This window comes from Hemitrygon akajei, chromosome 6, assembly GCF_048418815.1.
Source record: "Hemitrygon akajei chromosome 6, sHemAka1.3, whole genome shotgun sequence".
Lineage (NCBI taxonomy): Eukaryota > Metazoa > Chordata > Chondrichthyes > Myliobatiformes > Dasyatidae > Hemitrygon > Hemitrygon akajei.
The window spans coordinates 67,000,255-67,023,841 of record NC_133129.1 but is presented as its reverse complement, the minus strand read 5'-3'; the positions used below and the strand labels follow the sequence as shown (position 1 = coordinate 67,023,841).

The 23,587-nt window shown below is 43.2% G+C and overlaps 1 protein-coding gene across 2 annotated transcripts in view; it reads left to right on the top strand.

The window, feature by feature from the left end:
• tbc1d2 (TBC1 domain family, member 2) overlaps positions 1 to 22,709 on the top strand; it is a 63,035-nt gene extending 40,326 nt beyond the window's left edge. For both annotated transcript variants that reach the window (XM_073048554.1, XM_073048553.1), the window contains exons 7-14: positions 1,842 to 2,225; positions 2,751 to 2,861; positions 6,390 to 6,571; positions 9,075 to 9,578; positions 13,917 to 14,037; positions 16,463 to 16,648; positions 18,332 to 18,453; positions 20,397 to 22,709. In XM_073048554.1, the coding sequence (XP_072904655.1) occupies positions 1,842 to 2,225; positions 2,751 to 2,861; positions 6,390 to 6,571; positions 9,075 to 9,578; positions 13,917 to 14,037; positions 16,463 to 16,648; positions 18,332 to 18,453; positions 20,397 to 20,589 (1,803 nt within the window). In that variant the 3' untranslated portion in view covers positions 20,590 to 22,709. The remainder of the gene's footprint in view (positions 1 to 1,841; positions 2,226 to 2,750; positions 2,862 to 6,389; positions 6,572 to 9,074; positions 9,579 to 13,916; positions 14,038 to 16,462; positions 16,649 to 18,331; positions 18,454 to 20,396) is intronic.
• The last annotated feature ends 878 nt before the right edge of the window (positions 22,710 to 23,587 follow it).

Here is a 23,587-nt window from a genome sequence, read left to right as displayed (position 1 = left end):
AGATTTGAAATTAGTGGGGGGAGGGGGAAATGCGAAATGATAGGAGAAGTCCGGAGGGGGTGGGATGAAGCTAAGAGCTGGAAAGGTGATTGGCGAAAGTGATACAGAGCTGGAGAAGGGAAAGGATCATGGGACGGGAGGCCTCAGGAGAAAGAGAGGACGGGGGGAAGCACCAGAGGGAGATAGAGAACAGGCAAACAACTAAATATGGCAAGGATGGGGTAAGAAGGGGAGGAGGGGCATTAACAGAAGTTAGAGAAGTCAATGTTCATGCCATCAGGTTGGAGGCTACCCAGCTGGTATATAAGGTGTTGTTCCTCCAACCTGAGTTTGGATTCATTTTGACAATAGAGGAGGCCATGGATAGACATATCAGAATGGGAATGGGACGTGGAATTAAAATGTGTGGCCACTGGGAGATCCTGCTTTTTCTGGCGGACCGAGCGTAGGTGTTCCGCGAAACGGTCTCCCAGTCTGCGTCGGGTCTCACCAATATATAAAAGGCCACACCAGGAGCACCGGACGCAGTATACCACACCAGCCGACTCACAGGTGAAATGTCGCCTCACCTGGAAGGACTGTCTGGGGCCCTGAATGGTGGTGAGGGAGGAAGTGTAAGGGCAGGTGTAGCACTTGTTCCGTTTACAAGGATAAGTGCCAGGAGGGAGATCGGTGGGAAGGGATGGGGGGGGGGACGAGTGGACAAGGGAGTCGCGTAGGGAGCGATCCCTGCGAAAAGCAGAAAGAGGGGGGTGGCGGGTGGATGGGGTGAGGGCAAATGTGCGGGAAATGGGAGAGATGCGTTTGAGAGCAGAGTTGATGGTGGAAGAAGGGAAGCCCCTTTGTTTAAAAAAGGAAGACATCTCCTTCGTCCTGGAATGAAAAGCCTCATCCTGAGAGCAGATGCGGTGGACCCCACTCGGGATAGGGTTCCCCTTGACCTTATGTACCACCCCACCAGCCTCCAGGTCCAACGTATAATTCTCTGTAACTTCCGCCACCTCCAACGGGATCCCACTACCAAACACATTTTTCCTTCCCCCCCCCCACTTCTGCTTTTCGCAGAACACCTACGCTCGGTCCGCCAGAAAAAGCAGGATCTCCCAGTGGCCACACATTTTAATTCCATGTCCCGTTCCCATTCTGATATGTCTATCCATGGCCTCCTCTATTGTCAAAATGAATCCAAACTCAGGTTGGAGGAACAACACCTTATATACCGGCTGGGTAGCCTCCAGCCTGATGGCATGAAAATTGACTTCTCTAACTTCCGTTAATGCCCCTCCTCCCCTTCTTACCCCATCCCTGACATATTTAGTTGTTTGCCTGTTCTCCATCTCCCTCTGGTGCTTCCCCCCGCCTCCTTTCTTTCTCCTGAGGCCTCCCGTCCCATGATCCTTTCCCTTCTCCAGCTCTGTATCACTTTCGTCAATCACCTTTCCAGCTCTTAGCTTCATCCCACCCCCTCCGGTCTTCTCCTATCATTTCGCATTTCCCCCTCCCCCTCCTACTTTCAAATTTCTTACTATCTTTCCTTTCGGTTAGTCCTGACGAAGGGTCTCGGCCCGAAACGTCGACAGTGCTTCTCCCTATAGATGCTGCCTAGCCTGCTGTGTTCTACCAGCATTTTGTATGTGTTGTTGTTTGAATTTCCAGCATCTGCAGATTTCCTCGTGTTTGCCCTCGTGTATCAATGTTATAAAGAAAACAACCTTAGCTTAACCGATCCTCTGGTCATAATTCAGCTTCTCCAGCCCTGGCAATGTTGTAATGAGTCTGTTCTATACTTTCAGTGGTTTGATCATACTGTTCAGAGATTATTTGCTGATTCATTACAACAGGACCTGGTGAAGCTTCTGCACAGAGCTCTTGAAGCAGCACAGCAGGAGAAGAGGGCTTGTAGCTCGTACCTCACAGCAGATGAATCCACCCGTCTGGAGCTGGTGAGGCACAAGGTGCGGCAGATCAGGGAGCTCGAGAATCGGGTGCACTCGCTGGAGAAGGAGAAGGAGGAGATGGAACAGAGCTTGAAGCTCCAGCAAAGCCACACCGAGGAGCTGAAGCAGCATACCCAACTGCTGATGGAGAAGAACCAAGCCAAGCAAGAAGTCATCCTAAAGCTCTCCGAGCAGTTGGCGGTCGAGAACACCGATGAGCCAGAGAATTATGATGAGGTCATCACTGCAACTCTGAATGAGCTCAGGGAGAAAGTTTCACATTTGAAGGTAAATAGATGAAGCTGACGATAGCTGGTTGTACCAGGCAGAGAGTGACTCGCCTTCGTCATCTCAAAACTGTAAAAAATAGAAAATAAACACAGGCAACATGGAACCACAGCTGGTAGAGCTGCTGCCCCAGTGATCTGGGTCCAGTCCTGTGACATCAAGGGTTTCCTCTGGGTGCTCCGTATTCCTCCTCCATCTCAATGGTGAAGCAATGGAATTTGGGATTAACGGGTGTTGGTTTTGGATTGGTGCACATAACTAAGAAGTTTGTAGTCATCTAGAGGTTAGCACAATGCTTTGCAGTACCAGTGACCTGGGTTCAATTCCTGCCACTGTCTGTAGGAGTTAGTACGTTCTCCCCAGGACGGCATGCGTTTGCTTTGCGTGCTCCTGTTTCCTCCCACAGTCTAAACAAGCCCACTTTAGAAGTTGTTTTATCCTTTAAGGCAGTGCTGTTGTGAGCTATGGCCAAGCCAGATTTACTTTGAAGTTATCCATTCAACTGTTCTGTTGTTCTTTGAATAGGATGTTCAAGAAGGCTACAAAATGCAAAACAAATTCTTAAACTCTGAGATCTATCAGATCACTAAGCTGTGGCAGAAAACCAGGGATCACGAGAAGGCGCTGATCATGAAGGTACCTGAGATAGCTTGTCTGGTGGGCTATGTGGTGTAGCTCATGCCACAGATTGAGAATGTCATTTGTAAATACTCTGGCTGGTTTTCTTATCAATAAATATCTATATACTTCTAGCTAACTCTCGATCTTTCTCAAGAATACTAAAACAGAAATAGTAATGCAAAATGCAGAAGCAGGCCTCGGGTTTGCTCGACCATTCAAAAAGGTCATAGCTGATGCTCTTCACTTTCTGATCTGACCTCTATATACTTTCCCTTTGTGTCCTACAGTCTATCAACTCAGCCATGAATATTCTTAATAATTGAGCATCCACATCCTGCAGAGATGAAGGATTCCAAATGTCTACAACCCATTGAACTTTCCTTGACTTATCCTTACCCTGTGACAGAGTTAGGGCACCCTCTGGCACTATAGTTACACCAAAATGGAAAGTGGTCAGATTAGTGTTTCAAAACTCTGTATCCTGGGGCAGTGTTGATCATTATCAGAAATGAACAGTACACCAGTACAATCTCGTGGTTCAATTATCCTCTATTACTGTCAAGACAGTGGATCAACTCAGTTTAAATTCAGTGAGGAGTGAAGAAAGACATGCTGGGGACAGAAGCAGGCATACTTGAAATGGCAATGCTAATCTATTAGAGCTGAAATGCTGCTAAATACCACAAACAGTTCAAAAAAGGCAATCCCATAATTTACAGATCAGTTCAAAACACTGCTATCCTGCCACTTCCAGCCATAAATCGCAGTGAACAGCAAATAATTGGTAGAGGAGGTTCCAAGAACATCCCCCAGATTTGGCGATGGCAGGGTACTGAAGGCAGGACTAAAGCATTTGCACTATGCCTAGAATTTCTGAACAAATGATCTATCTTGGCTTCCTTCAGAGATGCCTACCATCACAGAAGCCAGTCCTGCCAGTTCAGTTTACCCCACAAAACTCCAAAGAATGGCTGAGTTTACTGAAAATAGGGAAGACCATGAGATCAGATGCAAAATTAAAAACTTCACTCCAAAAGTAGCTGTGCCTGCAGTCACTGTTGTCATTTAAGTGAATATGTAGAAAATTGCCTGGATATTTTTAGTTCAGGAAGGGCAATACATTTAATCAGCCTACATATAAATCATTTAGTCTGCTCTCAGTAAACAGAAAAGTGATGGAAGATTTTATCAACTACGTTGTTTAAAGGCACTTGGACTCCAATAACCTACTTGTCAATCTCTGTTTGGGTTTCCTCAAACCCACCCTGCATTAGACCTTATCTCAGCCCTGGTTCAAGCATGGACCTAGCAGCTCAATCCCAGAGGAGAGGTGAGATACTAAAGTACCAGACAGAATGGAGTGGAAGAACCCTGGTATAACTAAGTCAATTGGGCATCAAGGAGAAAACAACTCCAGTGGTTGGATTTGTGAATTGCATAAAAGAAGATAGTTGTGGTTATTGGATGTGATTCATTCAAACCCCAAAGTTTTCAGGAGGCAGTGTTCTAGGCTTGACTGTCTTCAGCTGCTCCTTCAGTCCCCATTTAATCAGAAGTGGAGATGTTTGCACAGTGTTCAAATGTACGCACCTCCACAGCAAGTGAAGCAGTCCACTCCTGCATGCAGCAAAATGTAGACACTCAAGTAGCAATTCACAAACATACAACCTCAACTGTCAAGGATCTGGGTTTCAGGCAGTTCCTCCTCCACGTTGCACATCATGGTACCTCAGAAGCATATTGCTGCACCTTTGTTGTCACTGGATTTATATTCTGGAACTCGACAGAGATTCAGCGAAGCCCACATCTCAAAACATCAATAGCTTTTTTAAAAAGCTCATCTAGTTCTCAAATATCCATCTTGAAGAAGCAATTTTTGGTCCCTACCCAACACTTAAGAAGTGATTTTATTGAATCACAGAATGTTATAGGTTAGCACGGCAGCAGTAATGGACCACACTTCTTCAATATCTCCTCATAATCAATCATCCCAGCCTAGGAGTGAAGTTCTTATGAAGTGGCACTGCGTTGATTCCGAAGTAAGTACATGTTTCATCACCCAGTGAAACAAAAACTGCACACCAGTATATCAGATAAGTCTCACTGAAACCGAGCACAATTTCATCAAGAGCTCCTTATCCTCCTATTTGCAAAATTAAGTTGGCTTTGCCTTCCTAATCATTTATTACACTATGCCTTAACTTTGTTTCATGAATACGCACATCAAGATTCCACTGTTCATCAATATTACTAGTTCCATTTATGTCTGACATTGAATCCTAAATCCAAAGGCATACAGAATGATAGGAGTCCATCTCACCCTTCACACTTTGGGTGATTTGCCCCACTCCTCTTTCTTCAACCTTCCAAATTATTCAAACAATGGATCTGATTCAGTTTTTGACTTCCTTGGCCATCCCCTTTCAAACAAAGCACGGTAGATTAGTATTCCCTAAGGAAAATCAATCAGTCTTTCACTCTCACTCTCACTCTGGTTATTGTTTCTCTTTTAATTTTAAATGGCCGGTTCAGATTTTCACTTTGCTGCCAATTGATTTGATGCTAACTGTTTATATGTATTTTACATTGATCGAGGTCCTAATTTATCATCTAATTTGTTACCAAAATTGCACTTCTATTCGCCAGAGCAAATTACATATAAATTGCAGATGTGAATCAGTAACTGTCTGATATCTAAAATAATGGATGTACTTTGTGTTTGCAAATACTGTTTTCTTCATTCTTGAGATAAGGGCATCGCTGACAAGTTCAGCATTAATTATCCATTTCAAGAGAAGCTTTACCTTAAATCCCATGCAGTCCTCCTAGTTAAGATGTCCCATAGTGCTATTTGGTAGGATGTTTAGTGGCAATGAGGATGACAGCATATTGCTACGTCTGGATAAATTAAAAGAAAGATTACTTTTTTCACCTAATGTAGTCAGGAATTCCCATTGAAACAAGTATTAGTTAAGCTTCCACGGCACAAATGGAGCCTGCCATTGTACTACATTTGGAATCCAGCAACAGTAGAGTAGCACCAGATCCCACTGTACACAGGATTTTAGTTACCCGGGAGAGAATGATGTCCCAGTGGCTGGCTTCAAAACTGCTTTCCACCGCCTGCACATCTTAGTCCATCAAGTCACTGGAGAACGAATGGTGTTTCCACTTGGTGAGCAACTCAGGTGCTCCAAAATTCCTTTTGTCATTGAATATAGCCAAATAGGAGAGCCATACAATGACCAGAGGCCTCCTTATCATATTTTTGTGAATAACACCTTCTACATAATTTTGTAGCTGAAGGTATTCATAGGATATTTTAAAATCAGTAAATGTTTACATAATACTTCTGTACATTTCCTCAACTGTACTCTCTGATTACCAACTCTCCTACCAATTGGGATTTTTCCCCATCTGCTGTTGTGGAACACCTCAAATGTAGAATTTTCATTTATTTTCGGGATTATGTAATTGAACAGTTAAATGAGCAGATGTTTGTTGGCTTTTCGAATGTTGTGTAACCTTTCTCTCTTGCTCTAGTGTGCATATCTAGAGGCCAAGTACTGCCAGATTGAGAGTAAATACCTAGTAATGCTTCACAAGCTCCAAGACACCTGTGGCCAAGATGACACCTGTCAAGAAATAGTAAAGCAGTTTGTTGCTGAGCAACTGAAATTGGAGACTAAGGACAAAACCAGTCTTAGAGTTGGCAGACTTTACAGGTGATAGCAATGGGTCTGAGACTTTAAAGAGGGGCATGTATGTTTCCTTCTGTTCTGCCTTTTAAAGATGAACATCACCAGCTCCAGCCGGCTAATATACAAATTCTAATTACTCTCCTTGTCTTCTGGATTGGAAATTCCAAACGTATTTCATCAGCCTTCTACTGTAATTTGGATCATTTGCAAATAAGACCAAATATGTTGGCAGTGGGGGGGGGGGGAGGGGGGAAATGGAAATATTATTGTAGATGTCTTGGAGGGAAGAAGTATTTTTTTTTAAAGAGTCTATTTAAAATCCTTGAAGATCCCAAAGAGCTTTACAGCCTTTGAGGCATATTTTAATTGTAGATCACTATTGTAATATAGGAAATGCTCAGAAAAAATATGTACAACAAGTATCACAATCAGCAAAGTAACTATGAGGAAATAACTTGCTTTAATGTTTTTATTAGGGGTTGAATATTGGCTGGGGCTTTAGGGCCAACTTGTTTACAGTTTATCTCCCATGGTTGCTCCAATTTACCCTTATAGAGACATTGCTTCTCTCCACCCTCCCTGAAGCTTAACAAGCTGCATTTTCCCCTTCCCCATTTTGACAAAGTCTTTGACTTGAAACTTTAACTCCTTTTCTCTTTCTACAGATGCAGTATGAACTGCTGGCTTTCTAGCATTTTCTATTTTTTAAATTTTGGATATTATCTCATTTCTGTTTACCAAGCAACTTCTATCCCCACTTCCTTGAAGACCTTAAAATTGTAAGATCATAGACTTGTGCCGCACGGAAGCAGGCACTTTGGTCCAACCTGTCCATGCCAACCAAAGTGGTTTCCTGAGCTAATCTCACTTGTCTATGTTTGATTCATATTCCTCTAAACCTTTCCTATCTATGTATATATTCAAATGTTATAAAGTCATAGAACACTACAGCACAGAAACAGACCCTTCACCCATCTAGCCAATGCTGAACATTATTCGACCTAGACCCCTTGCCTCCAAAGAGACCACAAGCCTGTCGTGGTTTGGAGGCTTGTGTGCCTCAATGATCCGGCAAGCTGTGTTGGCTGGAGCCAAGGCATTATGATTTGGCTCTTGGTAGGGGCACCTATGCCAAACAGGTCAAAGGGTAGAGGTCAGACTAAGTGCGGTCCGCCGGTCCTCCAGGTTTAGGGGTTCAGCTCAGGGCTAACAACCCTGACTGGGAAAACAAAATTGTTGTGGAAACAGCAATGGAAAATCCTTCTACATCTGAATGTGACGATGTTCCTGAGTCTCCACCTGGGACTTGCATGAATGACAGTAGTGGAAAGTGCAGGGAAGCTACTGACATGATGAAGGAAGCCCTGAACACCACCCGAGATGGAAGACTGACATTGCTGCCCTAAATGCCAGCAGCGTAACAGGCAGTAATAACAGTCCCCTTGACCCCCATCTGGACAATAGCCCTCTGTACCACTCCCATCCATGTAATTATCCAGATTTCTCTTAAGTGTTGAAATTGAACCTGCATCCATCACTTGGGCTGGCAGTTCACTTCACACTCTCACCACCCTCTGAATGAAGAAACTTCCCCACATGTTCACCTTTCACCCTTAAGCTATAACCTAGTCTCACCTGACCTCAGTGGAAAAAGCCTGCTTGCATTTACCCTTCATAATTTTGTATATCTCCATCAAATCTCCCCTTATTCTCCTACACTCCAGGGAATAAAGTCCAAACATATTCAACCTTTCTCTATAACTCAGGTTGTCAAGTCCCGGTAACATCCTTGTAAGTCCTCTCTGTACTCTTTGAATCATGTTATATTTTTCCCTGTAAATACTGTAGATGACCAGAACTGCACACAGTACTCCAAATTTAGTCTCACCAACATTTTATATAACTTCAACATAACATCCTAATTCTTGTACTCCATACTTAGATTTATGAAGGCCAATGTGCCGAAAGTTCCCTTTCTGACCTGATCTACTTGTGCTGCCACTTTTACAGAATGATGGATCTGTATTCCAAGATCCCCCTGTTCTACTGCACATCCTGGTGTCCTAATGCTCACTGTTTATATCCTAACCTCGTTTGTCCTCCCAAAATACAACACCTCATAGTTGTCTGCATTATATTCCACCTGCCATTTTTCAGCCCATTTTTCCAGCTGGTCCAGATCAGGCTGCAAGCTTTGATAGCCTTTCTCTTTATCTGCTACATCACAATAATGTTTTAAAAAATATTGTGATAGTAGCCACCTTCACCGCTTTTTCAGCTTGTATCAAATATTGATGACTATCATTGAGGGGGAACTTTCTCCTCCAGTCCCCTTTAAATCTTTCCCCTAATATCTCCTTATGCGGCTTGCAGTTAAGTTTAGTTGTTAATGTTACTGTGAAGGACTTGTTAAGTTAGGTTATGCATATGCAATTTGGTGTTATTGATCACTTTAGTTGGTCATTTGCAGCTACATTCACTAAAATGCTGTTTCTCCATCTGTTTGTTCCCACCCTCTAACCCCAAGTGAGCATGACGATTATGGATTCAAGTTGGTATCTTCTCCAGTGCAGGAGAACAGCATCTTATCCAGAATCCAAGCTCTTGAACGAAAATCTAACAACCTGATGGTCGGTCAGGAAGGCCAGGAGAAAACCATCCAGGTGAAATGGGACAATCTCCTCTCTGGCAAGACCTTTGGAGAACTGGTGCCTTCACCAGAGTTAAAGAACCTGATCAGAAATGGCATTCCCAAGGAGCATCGAAGGCACGTTTGGAGGTGGTGTACCAGTAGACGGGTTCGGCAAATAAGGGAACGATACAGTAGCAACCATTACCAGGAGCTGTTGAAGCTTTGCAAGAACAAACAGCAGGCAGCTTCCAAGCAGATTGAGCTGGACCTCCCACGGACACTGACCAATAACATACATTTCAGCTCGCCCACTTCCAAGATGGTTCAGAAGCTGCGTCGGGTGCTGCTGGCATACTCGTGGCAAAACCCGGATATTGGGTACTGTCAAGGACTGAACAGGTATTCACATTGTGACATATCCCCCTCTTTGCCATAGATGGACTCCACCTGCCTTCCCTGAGGGAAGTGAATCTATCGACCTTACTCTGGCCTATCTGCAGCTCTGGACCTACTGTGGTTGGCTATGAATTACTATCTGAAGCAGCCTAGTAAGTCACCCTGTTAAAAATAATTGGCAGAAATCTCTCTTTTCCCCACACTCACTGTGTTTTTTTGCAGTTTCTGTGGTTTGGCCACCTGCCTCTTGCACTAGCTTAAAATAGGATATAGCCAATACTAATCTATTTGGCTCCTTCCTAAATGATGCACTGGGTTTAAAAAATAGAGTTGTGCATCGTAGTAACAGACCCCTTGGACCATCAAATCTCTCCATACCTATCCGCTAGCCCATATTAATTGCAGATCTGATTGCATGCATTATTTGCAACAGTGGCTGGGCTCAGCAATGTGATAGAATCCCAAACTGCATTAAACCAATCCTGGGCTATTGTTCCATTTATAGGAAAGCCTGTGGAGGTGTGGGCATCAGTTGGTTGGCTGCTTGTCCTCGTCTCCAAGGTCTTTATTTAAGATGGAATTTTTAATGCACTTTTCACTTCAGTTTCAGGATTTCCCAAAGTCAATATGTGTACTTTTAAATGGTGGTCACTGCAGGAAGAAACACAGCTGCTAATTTGTTATTGAATTGTACAGCATAGAAACAGGCCCTTTGACTGATGTCATCCATGCCTACCTACCTATATTAATCGTACTTTTCTCTTTTCAATCCATATCCTTCCATGCCTTTAAGTATCTGTCCAGGTGCTTCTTAAATGTTAGTATTGTCCCTTCCTTTGGCAGCTCATTCTGGATACACTGTGTGTGAGTGGTGGTGTTGGGGTTGGAAATTTACCCTTTTAAACTTCTTCCTCTCACCTCAAACCTCTGCCCTCTTGGACAAGCCTACCATTGGAATTTATTATTGCCACATGTACTGAATAAATTGAAAAACTCATTCTGAATAGTATTCATACGGATGAAATTATTACACAGTGCATTGGGGTCGAACAAGGCAAAACAATAACAATGCAGAATAAGGTGCAACAGCTACTGAAAAAATGCAGTGCAGGTAAAAAGGGAGGCACAAGATCATAATGAGGTGGAATGAGAGGTGGAAAGTCCATTTTATTGCACTAGGAAACCATACAATAGGCTTAAAACAGCAGGATAGAAGCTGTCCTTGAACCTGGTGATATGTGCTATCATGCTTTTGTATCTCCTGTAAAAGAGGAGTGGGGAGAGGAGAGAGCATCTGGTGTGGGTGGTATCTTTGATTATGCTGGCTGCTGCACTGAGTCAACAAGTAGCAGCCAGTCAATAGAGGAGAGGTTGTTTCCGTGATGTGCTGAACTGGGTCCACACCTATCTGCAGTTTCTTGTAGTCTCATGCAGAGCAGTTGCTCTACTAAACATGAATCCTGATAGGATACTTTCTATGATGCTTTGATAAAAATTGATATGGATTGATAGGGACATGCCAAGTTCCCTTAGCTGGCTGAAGAAAAACAGTAAGCTGTCTTGGCTGTGACATTGTTTACATGGTTGGACCAGGACAGGCTATTGGTGATGTGACTCTTAGGACTTGAAACACTCAACCTGAACACTGATGTAGACAGAAGCATGTGCACCACCTCCCACAGCCCCCCCACCCCTAAACTCAGCGACCAGCTCTTTTGCTAACATTGAGGGAAAAGGTTGTTGTCATGACAACATGTTACTACGCTCTCTATCTCCTTTCTGTACTCTGACTCACAGCTCTTTGAGATGTGGGCCATTACGATGGTATCATTTGGAAATTTGTTGATGCATTTAAGAGCATAATCTGGCCATGCAGTCATGAGTGTACAGTGAATAGTGTAGGCGGTTGAGAGCTCAACTTTGTGGAACACCAGATTTTAGAATAACTATGTCGGAGGTGTTGCTTCATGTCTATTGATTGCAGTCTGTTGGTCAAAATGTCAACAATCCAATTGCAGAGGGAAGCATAGATTTCCTGGGCCTAGAGTCTGATGTTGGGTTTTCTGGGAATTATGAGTATTGGAGACAGAGCTGTGGTCAGTAAACAATAGTCTGACATGGGTGTCTTTACTATCCAGATGCTCCACGGGTGAGTGCAGGGCCAGGGAGAAGGCAACCACAGTATGCCTGTTTCAGCAGTAGGCCAACTGTAGGGGATTGAGATTATCTGGAAAACTGGAGTTAATGCATGTCATGACCAGCTTCTCAAAGCACTTCCTGGATCTCAGAGCCAGTGGGTGGTAGTTGGCAAGGCACGTTATCTTGTTTTTTCCGAGGGTACCAGGATGATAGTGGTCTTAAAACAGGTGGGAACAATTGATTGAAGTAGAGGTTTAAAGTATCTGCAAATACCCCCACCAGTCGATCTGCACTGGATCTAAGGACATGGCCAGGGACACCGTCCAGGCAGATGCCTTCTGCTGGTTCATTCTCTTGAAGACTGATCCTGCATTTGCAGTGCTTATTGTGGGTTTAGTTTCACTGGAGGTGCTCATGGTGCGTGATGACATACCCATTCTCTTCTATTCAAAATGTGCACAGAATGCATTAAACATGGAGAAGTGATGCGTTATCAGTAATGCTGCCTGACTTTGTTTTATAGTCTGTAAGCCCAGCCACAGATGATAACCATGGGAAGCAGACACCAGCTATCTGTACAATCTATGCCTCTTATATTTTTGAATGCCTCATGAAATCTCTTAAAAGCACTCTTCAGAACCCTGCCATTCACTGTGTACCTTCGATAACTTTCCTCACAATTCTAGCATTATTTTCAAACTTATTAATTCAACAATTGCATTCTCACCTAAATTTATCAATATATGACAAAAAAAACAGGTCCCAGTCTGATCCCTACAGCAGAGCATTGATCACGGGTCTCTAATTTGGAAAAACAACCCTTCATTGTCATCGTCACCTCCTACTACCTACTCAGTTCACCATGTAGAGGGTCGTTGAAGGCTTTACTAAAATCTACCATCCCGCCCTTGTAAACCTCCTGGTCACTTTCACAGCCCTTGAGTTTTCTCCTCTGATTAAATGCTTACTCACTACTGCAAATTGGGAAATGCAACATCCTGTCTCTACACAACAAGCTCTTTGAAATGTGTTGCATTCATTTGTAGCAGTGATAGGGTCTTGGTTTAATATCTCATACAGCTATGTAAATGTGCTCACTCAGTAACACATGGGGTTGCTGGGCTGGAAACTTGTACTCAAGTTTTTAGGTTGGAACTAGAACTGTCCAGAGCAGAGGTGATAATGCTATTTAATCAGTGCTGACTCCAGTTTATGTGTACATTGCAAACAAATAGCAAATGGTATGATCTCATTCCCTTCTCAATCACAATAGTGAGCAGCAATGAAGGAATGCATCTATGGGTCACAGTCTGATCCACCCTTGTGTATTTCCCTCCTGAGCTGTAAATTGGCATCAGCCACTTACTTGAAAGTGAAACTTGTGGGCGGGATTGAAAGCAACACCAACTTCTAAAGTCTGGGACATCATAAAACCTGCTAAGATGATTCACTGGTGTGGCCAAAGGTCTGTTAAAGAAAGGAGGTTTTGGGAGGGACTTTGAGAGACGGGAGCTTAGTCATCGTCGCTACCTGCTAAAGAAGTAATTGAAACACAATAGGCCAGACTTGGACATAGAGATCTCTGAAAGCAATTATAAAAGAGGAGATAGCTGAGCAAAGGATGTGAACATTAGGTCGGCAATTTGAAATTTAACAAAACCATTGATCAGAGTAATAAGTGAATGGGATTGTGGAAGTTTGGACAGCAAAATGTTGCTTGAGCTCTAGGTTGCTGTAGATGGAAAGTGGTCAGCTGAAGAGCTCCAACTATACAAGTCCCTTTGATTCTGTTCATTTCGGGAGAAATGGATTTAAGGGAAGATTGGGGGAACTGAAATGTACGGAAGAATATCAGTAATGATATTATAATGAGGCCTTGTCTGCTCTGTCAGATGAATGTAAAATATTTTATTATGCTGTTTTGCACAGCATAGCCAAGTTACACTTGGGATTCTGGGCAATATTTAGTTTTCAACCAAAATCATGATTAAATAGATCAGAAGGTCACTTTTCTGCTTGAGGGAGCTTACTGTATACAAACTAGCTGCAGTATTTCAAACCTAATAAAGTTTTTGCACTTTCATAATTTCTTCTCTGTCTGAATCGTGGATGAAACTCCGGAGCAGAAAAGCAGTTAGTAATAGAAGGGAGGGAAGAAAATGTTGGTTAAATAATTGAATATCAAATTAAATTGCTTTCCAGACTGGCTGCAATTGCATTGCTGGTGCTGCAGGAGGAAGAAGATGCCTTTTGGTGCCTGGTGGCTATTGTTGACTGCATCATGCCAGAAGATTACTACAGCAAAACTCTCACAGGCTCCCAGGTGTGAAACTGTCATGCATCACTACATTTTAAGCCTTGTAGTGTTAACTTCTTGGGGAGAATGGTAAATGAGCTTTGAGAAGCCCATTTTTGGGGATTGAGATAGTTATTTTCTCTTAGTTCATTCATGAGATGTGGTGGCGATTGTGGGTATTGTATTTATTGCCCATCCTTTTTGTTTTGTCCTTCGATCTGACTGGTTTGCTAGCCCTTTCAAGGGACAGCATAAAATTAACTATATTGATATGAATTATGTGTGCAAGGCATATTGGCTAAATATGGTAGGTGTTCTTCCTTGAAGGACATAAACTTATTTACTTATTGAGATACAGCACTGAATAGGCCTTTCCGGCCCTTCAAGCCCAATTTAATCATGGGACAATTTACAATGACCAATTAATTTACCAACTGGTACGCTTTTGGACTGTGGGGAGAAAACTGGAGCACCTGGAGGAAACCCATGTGGTCACAGGGAGAACATACACACCTGTTACAGGGAGCGGTGGAATTGAACTTGGGTTACCTGTACTGTAAAGTGTTGTCACAAGGAAATCTGCAGATGCTGGAAATTCAAACAACACACACAAAATGCTGGTGGAATGCAGCAGGCCAGGCAGCATCTATAGGAAGAAGTACAGTCAACGTTTCGGGCTGAGACCCTTCGTCAGGACTAACTGAAAGAAGAGATAGTAAGAGATTTGAGAGGGGGAGGGGGAAATGCGAAATGATAGGAGAAGACAGGAGGGGGAGGGATGAAGCTAATAGCTGGAAAGTTGATTGGCAAAAGGGATACAGAGCTGGAGAAGGAAGAGGATCATGGGACGGGAGGCCTAGGGAGAAAGAAAGGGGGAGGGGAGCACCAGAGGGAGATGGAGAGCTGGCAAGGAGTGATTGTGAGAGAGGCAGAGAGAAAAAAGGGAGAGAAAAAAGGGGGGTGATAAATAAATAAATAAGGGATGAGGTAAGAAGGGGAGGAGGGCATTAACGGAAGTTAGAGAAATCAATGTTTATGCCATCAGGTTGGAGGCTACCTAGACGGAATATAAGGTGTTGTTCCTCCAACATGAGTGTGGCTTCATCTTGACAGTAGAGGAGGCCATGGATTGACATATCAGAATGGGAATGGGACGTGGAATTAAAATGTGTGGCCACTGGGAGATCCTGCTTTCTCTGGCGGACAGAGCGTAGATGTTCAGCGAAATGGTCTCCCAGTCTGAATCGGATCTCACCAATATATAGAAGGCCACACCGGGAGCATCGGACACAGTATATCACACCAGCTGACTCTCAAGTGAAGCATCAGCTCACCTGGAGGGACTGTCTGGGGAACAAGTGCTACACCTGCCCTTACAATTCCTCCCTCACCACCATTCAGGGCCCAATTCAGGGCTGAACACCTACGCTCTGTCCGCGAGAGAAAGCAGGATCTCCCAGTGGCCACACATTTTAATTCCACGTCCCATTCCCATTCTGATATGTCTATCCATGGCCTCCTCTACTGTCAAGATGAAGCCATACTCAGGTTGGAGGAACAAGATCTTGTATTCTGTCTGGGTAGCCTACAACCTGATGGCATTAACATTGACTTCTCTAACTTCTGTTAATGCCCCTCCTCCCCTTCTTACCCACATCCCTTATTTATTTATTATCCCCCCCCCTTTTTTTCTCTCTTTTTTTCTCTCTCTGTCCCTCTCACAATCACTCTTTGCCTGTTCTCCATCTCCCTCTGGTGCTTCCCTCCCCCTTTCTTTCTCCCTAGGCCTCCCATCCCATGATCCTCTTCCTCCTCCAGCTGATCAACTTTCCAGCTCTTAGCTTCATCCCTCCCCCTCCTGTCTTCCCCTATCATTTCGCATTTCCCCCTCCCCCTCCCACTTTAAAATTTCTTACTATCTCTTCTTTCACTTATTCCTGATGAAGGGTCTCGGCCTGAAACGTCGACTGTACTTCCTATAGATACTGCCTGGCCTGCTGCGTTCCACCAGCATTTTGTGTGTGTTGCCTGTGAAGTGTTGTACTGTAAACCACTACATTACTGTGCTGCAAGGTGAACTAAATGGATTTTTTTTGCAAGAATCCAGTTATTTCATTGTCACCTTTCGGATACCACCTTCAATTTTACATTTAACAATTGATGTCCCAATGTCTATTCTATCAAACTCCCCTTGTCATTTCAAAGACATCTTTCAGGTGACCTTCACTGGAGAAAATAGTCACAACTAGCAGTTCCTTTTGCGTCAGTTATAATGTTCTTCATGGTGGCAAGAAAGATGACAATGTTAAGGCTCAATTATTGTTAGTTAGCTTTGGGACAGAGTAGGCCATACTATAAATATGGAAATAAAATCAAGCATTAGTATTAGACTTCATTTTGTAAAAGATTGTAAATGTATTAAAAAATAATGTTATTTGTCCCATTGTTACAGGTTGACCAGAGAGTGTTTAAGGATCTGTTGTCAGAGAAGATGCCTAGGCTTGTGTCCCACTTAGAACAGTACAATGTGGATCTTTCATATATCACTTTCAACTGGTTCCTCGTGGTCTTTGTGGACAGCCTGCTGAGTGACATCCTTCTCCGGGTCTGGGATGCATTCCTCTATGAGGGAACAAAGGTACTATCAAAATCAGGGCTTTTTTTTGAGATGAAGTGCTGGTACAAACAGCATTTATTGCCTATTTTCCAAATTGAAAGTGCTGGTGATACAGGATGCTGCTTAGTTTAGAGGGCATGTGCTAGAAGGAAAACTTGGATTGTTTTCTCTGGAGTGGCAGGAGCCGGGGTGGGGAGGCGGGGGGATTTGAAGAAGTTTAAAGAGGTACCGAATAGATAGCCAGAGATGAAATGGTTAATACCAGAGGACATGAGTTTAAGGTAAGTTCAAAGGAGATAGCGGGGCAACTTCTTTTTACACAGAGTAATAGTTGCTGGAATGTGCCGCCAGGATGCTGGTGGAAACAAATACGGTAGAGGTGTTCAAGAGACTCTGAGATAGGCACATGAACATTCAGAATGTGAATGTTGTGCAGCAGAAAGGATTACCAAATGCCCAACGAAACTAACAGCCTGTTCCTGTACTCTACTGTTCTATGATCTCTTTGAAGTTGGAGGAGGTCACAGATCTCGGATGAAGCATAAATTGCAAATTGAGTGGTGGTTCCTTAAAGCAGCACACTTGCAGGAACTAACTGAACTCAGTTGTTTTATAATTAAATGGAGATGTAATTTTTCAAGTCAGAGAGGTTGAAAATAACAATGAAAAAAAATTTTGGTCTGCAATTGTCGCTGCCATTTGGGGGGGGGGGCGTGGTATTTACGTTGGAAAAAGACATTCCACTAAATGACAGGAGTTGATATTACTGATGGATGCTGGGATCCCTGGAAATGTTTGTAATAATGTTTCTCTGGGTTTAGCTGATATTCAACATCAAAACACCACTTTATTTAATTATATGAAGGAATTTCAAGGGCATTGTCTGTATTTTGCCATAACTACATGTTAACTAAAGTTCCGTAGGGTTGGTAGTGGGGATAAATGCTCCCAATGGCGTGCATCCCAAACAGCCTCTGACAAACAAGTCCAGCTACTGGCCTACACGTGTGGCTTAGTTCCTACGCCCAGTGGAACTGTTTCTACTGACAGGAGAATGTGCAAATGCAGGTTGGCAGCTCATGTAGGAGGAGGAAAACTCTAATCCCAAACCTCCACTGCCTTGCGGCTGTACCGACTTGTGAGGAATGCTTCGGGAGTAAGCCCCGAGGAGAAATCTGGAGCTGGAGTCTTGAAGGCAGTCCTACATTGAGTTCAGTGCTGACTGGCACCTCCTGTGATGCTGCTGGTACCAAACGGTATCGGTCTCTGCTGTTCCTTTGGATTCATCAGTTGCATAGAGAGGGGGAGCCTGCTACATGGGCAGTAGTTTGCTCTCCACTTTGTACTGCCCTGGCTTGCATATCATGTAGACAGATGGGACACAACATCCATGGTCGACTCCGACCAACAGAGGGCCTCACGTGGATTCACCTGAAGGCCGTAATGGTGGATAGGTATGAGTAATCACAGCTGACCTCTCAAACACAAATACACGCAAACTAGAACTTCTGCAAATAGTTACATATCTATATACACATTCACTAGCCTCCCTCTGTAATAAATGTTTGTTTTATGTGTTTTATTGTGGTGCAATGAGTTCTGGCTATGGGAAGATACAGCACAAATGTTTCTGACTACCTTGCTGTGGATCTGTAGCAGAGTCACATTCATCGAGACCAATACATGCTCTCTCTTGTGTTTCAGGTTATATTCCGGTACGCGCTGGCGATTTTTAGATACCACGAGGAAGAAATTCTCAAACTTAATGACCACCTTACAATTTACAATTACCTACAATGCCTGTCCAGAAGCATTTCTGAGGGAAAGTAAGAACCACTCTTGACTTAAGTAAAAACTTAGCTGAAATTGTAAATAATTTTTTTTAAAGTTCTTATTGATAATGCCCCAAGTATTTCCCTGAAAAAGTGTCTGTAACCTGGTGTCAAAGAGAATGTACTGTATGATTAGCAAGTATGGTCAGGGAGGACCTGGTTCTTCTGGTTAAAGATAATTATTTTCTTTCTTTTTCCTTGGGCCTCATTCATGATCACCAACCAATCCAAAGGGAAGGGTTTACCTTACTGTACAGTCAGAACGACTCCCTTCCTTGTTGTGGGTTTGACTTCCCTGGGAAGTGGTGCAGACACTGATTTTGCTTGACCTCAGATATATGGGTTTTGACCCGAAACACCAACTGTCCATTACCCTCTACAGATACTGCCTGACCCTTTGACCCTCCAGCAGTTTGCATTTAGGAGCTGTAGGAGAATGAGAAGTAATCTTGCAGAAACCTGCAAGCTAAGAAGAGAGCCTGAGAAGGCAATTCAGTGAGCACATTTCCCTTGGTGGGAGAATCTATAATTAGGAGGCATACACTCAGGATAATGATGAGGAGGACTACTTGCAAAGATGTATGGCTATTTCAAATGTTCTGCTCCATGTAGCTATAGAGGCCATGTATATTCAAAGCTGAAATTGGTAGATGGGGGTAAATTGAGATTTACAAGGCAAAGGTCAGATAACAATGATTTTAATGGTGGAGCTGATATCTTTATGGCTGTCTTCTGCTCCTGTTTAAGTTCACATGCATGTAAGTTTACTAGAGATGTTCCTGATCAGTCACCCAAATCTCTGGACCAAATGTAAAATGAGATTAAATCCTGCGCTGTTTAAACTTGGCAAATGAAGTTGATCAGAAATTTTGATCTGCCAATGAGCTAAAAGCTCCTATAGAGCATGGGTCCCTAACCTTTTTTTTGCCACGAACCTGCCCACCATTAATCGAGAAATCTGTGGACCCCAGGTTGGGAAACCCAGGGTTAGAGGGAAATAATAATGACATGGTTGTTGGCACTTGGTCTTTGAGCATTTAATACTGATTTATTGCACACCGTTCAGGAGGATATTGAATGTCACATTGGTGAATTGTTTTTTTCTGGAAAGGTGAGATTAGATGGGCTAATACTGTGCACATTTATCAAAACCAGTCCTACAGATATTCCATAGATGCATTGTTCTCTTTAAAGGGAAGGACTCTTGCACTTGCATGGTGACCCTAAGATCTCCTTATGAAGTTTGGTGTCAAACTTAGAGTGATAGTGATCCTGTGAATCATGTTGGTTTATTTAAATTTCTTAAGTTGCTATTTGCCCTTTAAATATTGGAATGGTTTTTTATACCTACGTCAACAGGCAGAAGAAATGAAGGATATGAAGAAATGATCAGTTTAATGGGTGAGATGTTAAACTAAGACATGCCTTGGTTTAGAGGCTTATGCACCTGATGTTGCAGTGCTGAGTTGGGCTCCAAACTCTGTGGCACTACACCACTCGTCCTTTTGTATCTAATCCGAGAGTGAAAGGCAACACGTACAATTCAATGTCTCACCCTCCTCTAATTTCAAGTTCAGAAGACTAGGTTGGTACTGTCACATACTGTCAGGTACTGAATTGAAAGCTGCACTGTCATATGAATGAGGCAGTGTGTCCTTGTCTCTTCTCAGGAATTTTTAATATTCTATTGCACTGTGTCCTGGGTCAATATTTATTGTTCAATCAGTGCTCTGAAAACTGACAATTAGTCATCATCATCTGCTGCCCATGGGAGCTTACTTTGCACAAACCGAATACTGGGTTCCTTGTCCATAATCTAAAAAAACACCTTATTGACTGCATAGCATTTCGGGATATCCTGAGGTCATAAGTGGCATTGTATGAACATGGTCGTCTATTCTGTCACTAATCTTCAATGTCTTTTGGACATCCCACAGGAAACTGATGAACATTGCTTTTGTTGAAATGAACCCGTTCCCCATGAGGCTGCTTAGGAACCGACGGACTGCACATCTGGAGAAGCTCAAAGCTGAGCTGAGGGAGCTGGAGAAGATACGGGCAGAATATGTGAAAGAAAGAGAAGAACATAAAGACCTGATTGTTGTTAGTGAGGACGAGGAGGAAACATAAAGGGCATGTTCTGCAATCCAAGTCTCTGAACTTTCTATAAAGGAGATTGGAAAACCGGACAATGTCTTCAAGGAGTTGCTGCACCTGGGATGTCGAGTGATGAAAATTGCCTTCTGCAAGATACACTTCCTTAATTGACAAGTGTTGGATTTCAAATGTTTACCTGTTCTGTGCGGATCATAAGATATAAGAGCAGAATTAGGCCACTCAGCCCATCAAATCTGCTGTATCAGTCCATCATGGCTGATTTATAATCCCTCTCAACCTCTCAACTTGTGCTATATTATATGCCTTCTCTTTTGCTTTTATGCTGACTTTGACTTCCCTTTCAGCCACGGTTGCTTCGTCCTCCCTTTAGAGATCTTCATGGTCATATATTTGCTGGCTGGATAAAGTATAGACATGGGGTAAAACTTGTTGGCCCAACAAAAGTGGCATTTTCAAGCTGCAGATGTCCCCAGGACACTGAGGATATTTTTACTCTTCTCACACCAAAACATCCTAGGATAAGACAGATGATTCTATCCCAATGTATTCCATGCAGTTTTGTCCTGTTTTTTAGTTTGGGATACTTCCTTATTTCATTAATCTGAGCTCTGATGGAGGGAGATCCAAACAATGATAGGACGGTGAACTGGGCAGCTGATTCCACAGGAACATGCATACTTTGGTGGCTGATTTTTAGCTCAGCAGGTGGGTTTACAAACACTGATATTGGTAGGCATAATTGTTTGGACATTAGCCATGTAGAAGGGTATGTGTGTAAACAGCTCCCTTTTTCTCGAGTGTAGAAGATATATAATCTCAAAGATGTTGAGATGTTGAGGATGCAGAGTCTCTGCAAGAGAGAGAATTCTTTTTTAATATGCCATGAATGTTTAACTGTTCATCTCATGTACATTTCCCAAATGTTTTCTTTGGGGAAATATCTTGAAGTCTATGTATTTTCTTCTCCTTGGGCATATATGTCAAACTCAAGGCCCGCGGGCCAAATCCGGCCCGCGGTGGAATTATCTTTGGCCCGCAAGATAATATCTAATTACTATTAAAGCTGGCCCCAGTAATCGAAGCGCCTATGGCGTATGATATGGCTAATGCTGAGTTTATTCAGGTACCAGGTTTTCAGGGTTTTTAGTGTTTATTCGGCAGTCTTGCTCGGCAGTCTTCTTCATAAGAAACGGAATTTGTAAAGTGAAACACTTTGTAGTTATAGCAGAGACTGAGACACATGAGAGCAGGCTGAAAAAACGGAGGCAACAAAAGCTGCGTTTGCACGCGTCCGACTGATCCGGCCCGCATGAAGCTGCATTTTGCTCAATCCGGCCCGTGACCTAAAATGAGTTTGACACCCCTGTTGGGTATCTGTGAAACTGGGAGGATTTGGATACAGCTGTTAAGCCTGTGGCCCCCTCCTTTTTGAGAATCGCAGGATCGCTATTGATTCGGGTCAGGAGACCCCGGAAATGAGAGAGAGACCCGCAGATTCCTCAATGTTTGGAATGTGTCCTGGGCCTCCGAGATACAAAGCCACGGAACAGGTTATTGTCTTTTGGTGACGGGATTGTGTATTAAGAACTGTACTTCATGGAAAGCCCTCAGGCAACGTGGGCTGGTTGGGGGGATGGCATCATTCCACCCTGATTGACATCTGAGACCCTGTGAGTCAGGATAAAAGAGGGTCTGGGGAACAGCCCCTTGACACACATGCACCAGGAGAAACGCTGGCAGTTCTGTGACGGCGTTTAACAGCAATAGCCGGTGGAGGGCCCACGTGTGTCCTTTCCCATTGCCCCGGGATTGAGGCCCTACCACAGAAGGCGGCTTAGCTAAGGAAGAGATCACCACCAACGCCATTTCGAAGGATCGACATCATAAAACAGACAATCGGGCAAGTTCAAAGCCTCCGTCTCTCTCTCTCTCCAACCAAAAGCTGCAGCTTGAATGAACTTGAGTGACTTTTATATTTCCATCGGACAATACATTATCCCCTAGACAACGATAGAGCTATTTCTTATTGATTATTATTATACCCGCGCTTTTAGATTGAGTATTGACGACGTATATTATCTGTATGTTTGCATTGATATTATTTTGTGTATTTTTATCAATAAATACCGGAAAAATAGTACCATCAGACTTCAACGGACCTCTCTATCTTTGCTGGTAAGTGACCCAGTTACGGGGTACGTAACACAGCAAGTTCATCAAATTTAGCCTAACTCTAAACATGGCCCATGAACATCATTATGTAAAACCTGTGTCTTCTTCAGAAATAAAGGTAATCTGTTTGTTCCTGGAAGCTGGATTTCCTCAGTGATTGAGAGGCAGGAGATGATTTTGTGTCATTAAAACTGTCAGCGAAATCCTTGCAGTGAGAGCCAAGACAAAGGTTTCCACTTTCAAAATAGACCTAAAAGTCTGTTTTGTGGTGGATTTTCATTGTAAAGCATCACCTTCAGCAAAACCATTGTTGGGTTAATTCACAAGCTAGGGAGAACAGAGGAGGCCATTCAGCTCCTATTTGTCTACTTTCTCAATTACTGAAGTCATGTTTAATCTGTGACCAAATTCCATGTAGCCAGTCCTTCCCAATACACATTACACTAAGAAAAATATGTTATAGAGTCACAGTCATGTATCACTACAGCACAGAAACAGGCCATACGGCCCATTTAGTCTATGCTGGACTGTTATTTTGCCTAGTCCCATCCATCTGCGACATAGCCATCCATTGCCCTCCCATACAGTACCTATCCAAATTTCTCTTTAACGTTGCACCCTAATGCACATCGACCACTTATGCTGGCAGCTTGTTCCACACGTGCATCACCCTCTGAACAAGTTTTTCCCTCTCTGGCTCCCCTTAAATACCTCACTTTTAATCTTTAACCTGTGACCTTTAGTTCTTGACTCGCCCAACCTCAGTGGAATAAAGGCTGCTTGCACTTACCCTATCTATATCCTTCTTAATTTGGTATGCCTCTATCAAATCTCCCCT